At 53.2% G+C, this 7,063-nt stretch overlaps 1 protein-coding gene across 1 annotated transcript; it reads left to right on the plus strand.

The window, feature by feature from the left end:
- LOC115599919 (sperm-associated antigen 4 protein-like) lies at positions 1-5,535 on the plus strand. The gene is made up of 9 exons (XM_030467604.1): positions 1-113; positions 464-543; positions 981-1,062; positions 2,222-2,321; positions 2,528-2,597; positions 3,053-3,153; positions 4,621-4,788; positions 5,012-5,101; positions 5,407-5,535. The coding sequence occupies exons 1-9, from the start codon at positions 1-3 to the stop codon at positions 5,533-5,535; spliced, it is 933 nt and encodes a 310-aa protein (XP_030323464.1).
- The last annotated feature ends 1,528 nt before the right edge of the window (positions 5,536-7,063 follow it).

Raw genomic sequence — 7,063 nt, forward strand, 5'->3', positions numbered from 1 at the left:
ATGAGGGGAAGAAGTGCTCCTGCAGGAATCCAGAGTACTGCTCAGTCAAGGAGAAGAGCCAGGAGCAACACAGCAGCATGTGCAGCTCAGGCCATTCGGGTCCTGCAGAACAGGTAATAGGGTTTGTTCCTCTCAGGGACATCAGGTGGTGGGTGGGACCCACAGAGCCTAAAGGGGGGCTGAGGGGACACGATGGAGAAGCTGCAAGCACTGTGGGCAGCTCAGTGGTGCCAGGGCTTGGGAACCTGCAGTGACTGGGCAGGTCCTGGGGCCAGGTTGGTGCTGCTTGGGTCAGGGGACAGACAGGGTGAGAAGCTGCTGTGCCATCCCACTCTGCTGCTTCTGCTCCCCTGTCCCACCACAATGGGATCATCTCCTGGGAGACTTCCTCTGGGAGCCAGGGCCTTGGTGTGCACAGCATGGAGATGGTGCAAAGCAGGGCTCCCTCTTTTTTGCCCCATAGGCGCACTCCATCTCAGGAGGAGCAGGACACCAGGTGGGAAGGGCCAGCAGTGTCCATCCACACCGCAGGAAGATACCAGTGTAAGTTGCCTGTAGCGTACGTTTGAACCATGAGCCTGCCTGGCTCAGCTGGGACCCATGGCCCTGCAGAAACAGCACCATCCTGCCCCCAGGGAAGCCTGGGTCCACCTCACCTGTGTGACCATGGGGAGATGGCTGCCATGTCTTTGGGGAATGCTGTAGTAACCATGGGCACCCCAGCATGGTAAAGGCTGAGAGGCCAAGGCCTTCTGCCAGCCTCCTTTGTGCCCTGCCAGTAAGGGAGTACTCCCTGGCCCTCCCATGCCGTCTGACATGGAGCATTCAGCTGCCCCCCTCTCTAGGGTATAAACCTGGCCTTGCCTCATGGGGGTGGAGTTCATAGGACCAGCATCTGCCTCCACACAGGGGCCTCGCACACGCCCTGATGGGAGTCCTCAAGAAGGGTCCTCAGGCTTTTCTCTGCTTTCTTTACCCAGGGATGGTCTTCAGCATTGCTTACAGCCTGACAGCGGCTGTGCTCTCCCTCCAGAGACGCTTTAGCACAGCCATCTCCATCCTGTGCGTACAATGTGTTCAGAGGAGACATGGATATGGGGGGTGCCAGTGGGTGAAGGCGAGCAAGGGGAAGCTGGAGGTGCTCCCCAGCAGGAGACCCCCTGACTGCCCTACAAGTTAATGCTCCTCAGCTTGAAAGAGACTGAGTCCCTGTGCAGGACTCTGCCCTTGAGCGCTGCTAACACCAGGACTTGCTCTTTTTCAGGAAAAAGATCATTCCCCTGAGAAAGGAGGGGCTCCTCATAATCTTCTTGATGAGCCTAGGTGCTCTTGGTGAGTGCTGGCCTGCTGTCAGCAGACACACAGAGGTGCAGGGTGTGAGCTCCAGCATGAGGTAGAGGCTCTGGAGCACCCATGGGTCCCTTCCCTGCAGGTCACAGGGTGCTCGCTGCATGCAGGGGAAATGGGGCATAGCTGTAGGATGCAAAGCATGCCCAGGAACCAGGGCTGTGCAGAGCCCTGAGTAAAGTCCCAGCCTGGAGCTGTGACCTCCCCCTGCACCCCTTCCTCATGTCCTCATCCACCCTGGTGCAGGAGGTGCCTGTGGCTGCAGGGACTGTTAGAGACCCCAGTCAAGTAAATCTCTCTCTGTGCTGGGAATTACAGCTGGTGCCTGCTGCGAGGCCTTGCTGCTGATGTGGAGGCTGCAGACAAAGGATTTGGCAGAGGTCAGTGGCCCAAGGAAAGTCCTGCAAATAAGCAGTGTAGGCAGGGGGTGGGTGAATCACCCCATCCTCTGGTCCCAGAGAGTGACCCAGAGAAGCAGCAGCAGCTTCTGTTGTGCCTCTCTGGGGCCACTGGCTCTGGAAAGCCCTGGAGGTCAAACAGAGCCTGTCTCTTTCAGGTGCTGCTGGCACATCCTGAATCTCTGTGGAAGCCCCCAGGGTAAGAGACCTCTCTTCTCTCCAGACTGGCAGCACCTTTGGTGGGGCACCAGCAGACACTCCTGTGCTTTTTGCAGTCACTTGCACAGCTCCCAGGCCTTGTGTCTGCTGCTCCTGCTGGGGCCTTTTGCTAAACCTGGAGGGGGAGAGAAGCACTTGCAAAGGGGGGAAAGAAAAGGGAGCTCCAGAACCTCTGTGCCTCTTACTCCTCTGGAGTTTGGGAGCTCCAGGAGGGGCTGGGCAGCTCTCTGACAAGATCTGCTTTTCTCTGTCTGCAGGAATGTGCTCACTGAGTGCCAGGAGCATGTTGCCCATGAGCTGCAGCAGCTGAGGGCTGAGGTGTCACGCATGGCTGCAGAGATCATTGCTATGAAGAAGGTGATGCTGCACTTCAGCAAAGAGGGCAGGGATAAGTGCAGGGCCCTGCACACCCTTCCTGGGCCAGCTGGTGTGGGGGCTTTTCCCACTCAGCCCACACTCCCATCCCTTGCCAGGGGCTGCTGGTTGAGCTGCTCTGTAGAGCCCCTTCTCTTGCCCAGGCCTGATGGGGCTGTGTTTCCCCTGTTCATTTGTGTCTCTCCTAGGAAGCTCAGGAAATGCAGGAGGCCATGTCTGCAACCACGTGGATGTCTGACTGGGCCCTAAGAAGTGCAGGTACAGGCAGAGCTCAGGTGAAGGCAGACTGCTCTTGTCTTGTTGGGCTCCTGCTTGGCATTCCCAAGAGCAGCTTATGCTGCAGACTCTGTTCTCCAAGGCAGAGGGAACCTTGTGGAACCAAACCACAGGGCCCAGGAGCAGGGCTGTGACAGACCAGGTCCCTTGAGCCCACCCCAGCCCTGCCCCAGGCAGCATTTCTGACCTCTCCCAGGCTGTGGAGCTTTCCTGGGAAAAAAAAGCATATGGCTGGGTCATCCTCTTCTGTGCATGGAGCAGGGCCTTGGCTTGAGTCTGCTGCCATTCCTGTAGGGCCATGTCCCAGGTGTCCTGGGGTACGTCCAGGGGTGTTGCGGTCTGTGTGGTGTTGGCAGAGAGCCTTAGATGTTGCTTGCAACCACCTGGTCCTATGAGAATGGGTCCTTCTGCACTCAGCTGCTCTCTTCTCCCCTCAGTGTCTGCCATTCAGTTGCAGAGATCCTCCAGCAGCCCTTCATGGCTCTGCAGGGTGTTTTTTCTCCGGTGTGCTGCCCCAGTCCAGGACACCTTTGTGCAGGTACAGCATCAAGAAACATCACTGCTGCTTCTCTTGTTGCTTCTATAAAAGTGGGGGGGCAAGCCCTGGGGCATCTCCCCTCAGGCCAGTGGTATTGCTTAAGGCCATGTGTCATGTTCCAAAGGCTGGGAATGTGGACATTCTTGTTGGATCCCACAAGGACAAAGTAAGCATAACACAGTATTGGGTGTAGCTACAGAATTTTATTGGACACAGACAGAACTGGTAGGCATTGCAACTATAGTTGTTAGAGTAATCCTATAGAGAGAAAAGAGAAATAAAGAAAGGGGAAACAAAGCACCACCCAAAAGTCAGAGGGAGGGGGAGAAAGGAGAGGAAAGCAGCCCCTAGGATCCAGTGGTGTACCGTTGGTCTTGTGGCAGAGAAGAAGGGGGTGGTGGTGGTCCCATCCTAGAAGAGGAGTGAGAGGTTATAGAGTCTCTCTTCCTCTTATGTTGTCCATTTCTTGCTGTACCACAGCCAGCAGCCAATTGCTGCTTGTCCTGACTTGGCCTGGGAAGTTCCATCAAGTGATCACCTAACTTGTAGTTTGTCATCTGCTGTGTCAGCAGAATTAACAGGCTTTGGCTAGGTGTTTTTTACCCTAATTGTGTCTCCTGATTAGCAGCTGATTAACAGCATACAACCTGGGCCTGTCAAGGAGCAGTTTTTTCTCAAACTTTATGACTTCCCTCTTATCTGAGCTGTCTCTTCATAAGCTTTATGGCCTCTCCTCACATCTCTTCTCAAGGTCTTCAGGCTCCTTGAGACATGTATATCATTCATTCTGCTCATTGCAGACAGAGAGAAAGATAACAGCAGCACCATCTGCAGGATTCTGTGGTCTGGGGTGGTAGGTCAGTCATACGCAGAGCTCCAGGCAACATTTCTTTCCTCCTTCCCCCCCTTCCCCTATTGTATGCCATTTGTTGGGGTGTCCAGTTGCCTATTGTCATTTGAGGCAGAGCCTCACTGGAGCCTCACACCACAGCTCTGGTGAGGTGCCTGGCACCTGCAGTCTTCCACAGGATTTTTTACCCTAGAAAGGAGCAGCTGCCCTAGTGCCTCATCAGAAGGGGAATGAGCTGAGTCGAGCTTCCTGCCAACCCTCCCTGGTCACTGCTGGGTGAAGGACTTCTCCTTCAGGACCCCATTTCCCTGCTACAGCTCTGTCTGTCCCTTTTCTGAAGGGGCAGGGGAGGGTGAGGCTGCAGAGCTTGCTGGCCAGAAAGAGAGTTTTCTTGAAAGCCCTGTGCAGGGTATCAGATGTTTTCCCCCAGCTGGAATGTTTTCCTCTCTTCCTTTTCCTGGGCTGGGGAGATGCCTGGGCACTTCTGTCCACTTCCCAAGATGCCATTCATTGTGAGCACAAGCAGAGCCCAGGGGCACAGTGCTCTGCAGCAGGTGTGTGCCATGGTCCCCATTACACCCCCCCCCCAGGTGACTGCTCTTACCCTCTGCTTTCAGCTGGACTATTCCCCAGGATACTGCTGGCCTTTCCAGGGGATTCGGAGTGAGGTGCTGATCCAGTTGCCCACACGAATACAGCCAATGGCCATCACCTTGCAGCACACCTCCAGCACAGGCTCTCCACCGGGGATTCGTGGTAGTGCCCCCCGAGATTTCAGTGTCTATGTAAGTCTCTGCTGGGCACTGGGGGCTGGAAGCTGCCTGTGGGGAAAAGCTGTAACGGGGACTTGGTGCTCTCTGCATGTCTGCTGAGACCCATGTGCTCCCAAGCACCACCGTTTCCTGAGCAGAATACAGAAGTCCCCCAGATCCAGGGCCCAGATCTGGCACTGGCGTTTCCTCTCGGTCAGGTGGAGCCTGACCTGCTCCTCTCTGCTTTATCTCCAAGGGACTGGATGAGGAAGCCAAGGAAAAAGTTCTGCTGGGCACATTCACCTATGCCATACAGAAGGAGCTGAACCAGACCTTCCCTCTGCAGGTACAGTGAGTGGGTGTGAGCAAGTGTCTAGGGCAGAAATGCTGGTTTGCCAGGCCCTTTCCCAGCACCAGTGATCCTCAGGCTTCCACAGCTGCCTGGCACTTTCTCCAAGGCCAGGCACTTGCTCTGCAGGGCTCCTTGGCCACCTGGGTGGGAGAAAGGAAGGAGGGAGAAACTACCTGTCCAGCTGGGGCAGGAGGTGGTCCCAGAGCAGGGGCTGGGCTGGCAGAGGAAGATGTGTGGAGCCTGCTCTCACTCCCTACGCCCCAGGCGTGTTGCTACTTTTTGATGTGACTTCTTTGCAGCATGAGATCCCCAGAGCCTTTCGGTTTCTGAAACTTGACATATGGAGCAACTGGGGAAAAGGAGACTACACCTGCATTTATCGAGTGAAGGTGCATGGGCAGAGCATGGGAAGGAATGCCATCAGTTAGATATGTGGAGACCTTCCATCATGGAGAAACAGAGCACAGGTTGGTGGTTGTTACTCTGGTGTAGGACAGGATCATTTCAGAAAGCGGTGCCTTCTCAAAACTGCCAGCTTGTGCAGGATAAAGGCTTCCTTAGGCTTTCATCTGGTTCTCCATTAGAAGGTTGTTTCCTCACCAAGCAAAGGGAGAGAACATTCCTGTAGCCTTTCCTTGCTTAAGTTCCTCGATTAAATCTTTTTTCGCAAGGTTCTCTCCACCATCTTGTGTCAGGAAGGAGTCGACAGAGCCTGGCAGTACCTGGGGGTCATAATCCCTAGGGCACAGGCTCATTCCATTCCGGGGACACCTTGCCTCTGAGGACTGGGTCTAGTGGGGGCCTGCATGGCAGGATGCTGGTAGGATGCTTCAGCACAGTTCCATGGAAAGGGGATGCCTTTTGTGCACACACCATTTTCCATGTGCAGCTCTTGTAGAAGTGCTTGGAAGTAAAGCACCTGCTCAATTGCTTGCCAGGGGGCAGTGGTAAGCTTAGCATTCCAAAGTACTGAGATTGGAAGGAACCTCTCTGCAGATTATTGGCTCCAATGCCAGTGCCCTTGCTCCAGCAGGGCCACATATAGATTCTATGAAATGTTTCTAAAAATAAAAGAAACAGCAGCCAAGGCTGGAAGCTTTAGGAAAGATTACGTTAAGAATTTGGAAGAAGAAGAATTGGAACCACATTGAAATACGATTTGAAATAATCTTTTGATCATAATCTGAACTCTTAAATTTGCTTCCCTTTTTTTTTTTTTTTTAAACTTCACAAACTTCTCTTCTGTTGTTTCTTGAGCTTCTAAAGACCACCTTCCTTCTTGGTTGCTTTGAATATGGTTCTTTTCTTAACAAGGCTGGTAGATTCCTCACTTGCATTGCCTCATTGAAAACTGACATTTCTTTATGTAAACTCTTTATGTAATCTCCATTTTCTTTCTAGGGCAGATTTCTCCAAAGGATTAACATCCCAGTGACGGGTAATCTGCTGCGTGAAGCTACTGAATTCTTGAACGCCCATCAACAGTGCATGGCAGGACCAGTGCTAAGAGGGGATGCAAGTACCAGAACTTCTGTTCCGCAGGCAAGAGGAGGATCTTAACACTTGCCATTCTCAGAGCTTCATAAAGGCCGCATGAGAACTTCTGTCAGAGTCAGCTGCCACGAGACCAGGATGTTATCTGCGCTACACAGCTGATTAAAAAGCAAACGAGGATGTATGTTGTCAGTGTGAAGAGTGTCTGAAGGCACCAAGCACCCATACAGTTAAGTGGCACCTTCAGATGTGGGTGTAGGAACATCGGTGACCAGAAGTGTTACTCCAGGTCCTCAACAGCCACTTTATTCTGACTTCATTGGGGTGGCTGCGTTTCTTTTGAGTACCTATCAAGATACTAGTGTGTGTCATTAAGTAACACAAGCCTTACCACAATTTTTTGCCAGGCTGCACAGCTTGAATGTACTTTTGTGATCAAAATGATTGTGCAATGAGTTATTC

The sequence above is a fragment of the Calypte anna genome, chromosome Z (genome assembly GCF_003957555.1).
Source record: "Calypte anna isolate BGI_N300 chromosome Z, bCalAnn1_v1.p, whole genome shotgun sequence".
Taxonomy (NCBI): domain Eukaryota; kingdom Metazoa; phylum Chordata; class Aves; order Apodiformes; family Trochilidae; genus Calypte; species Calypte anna.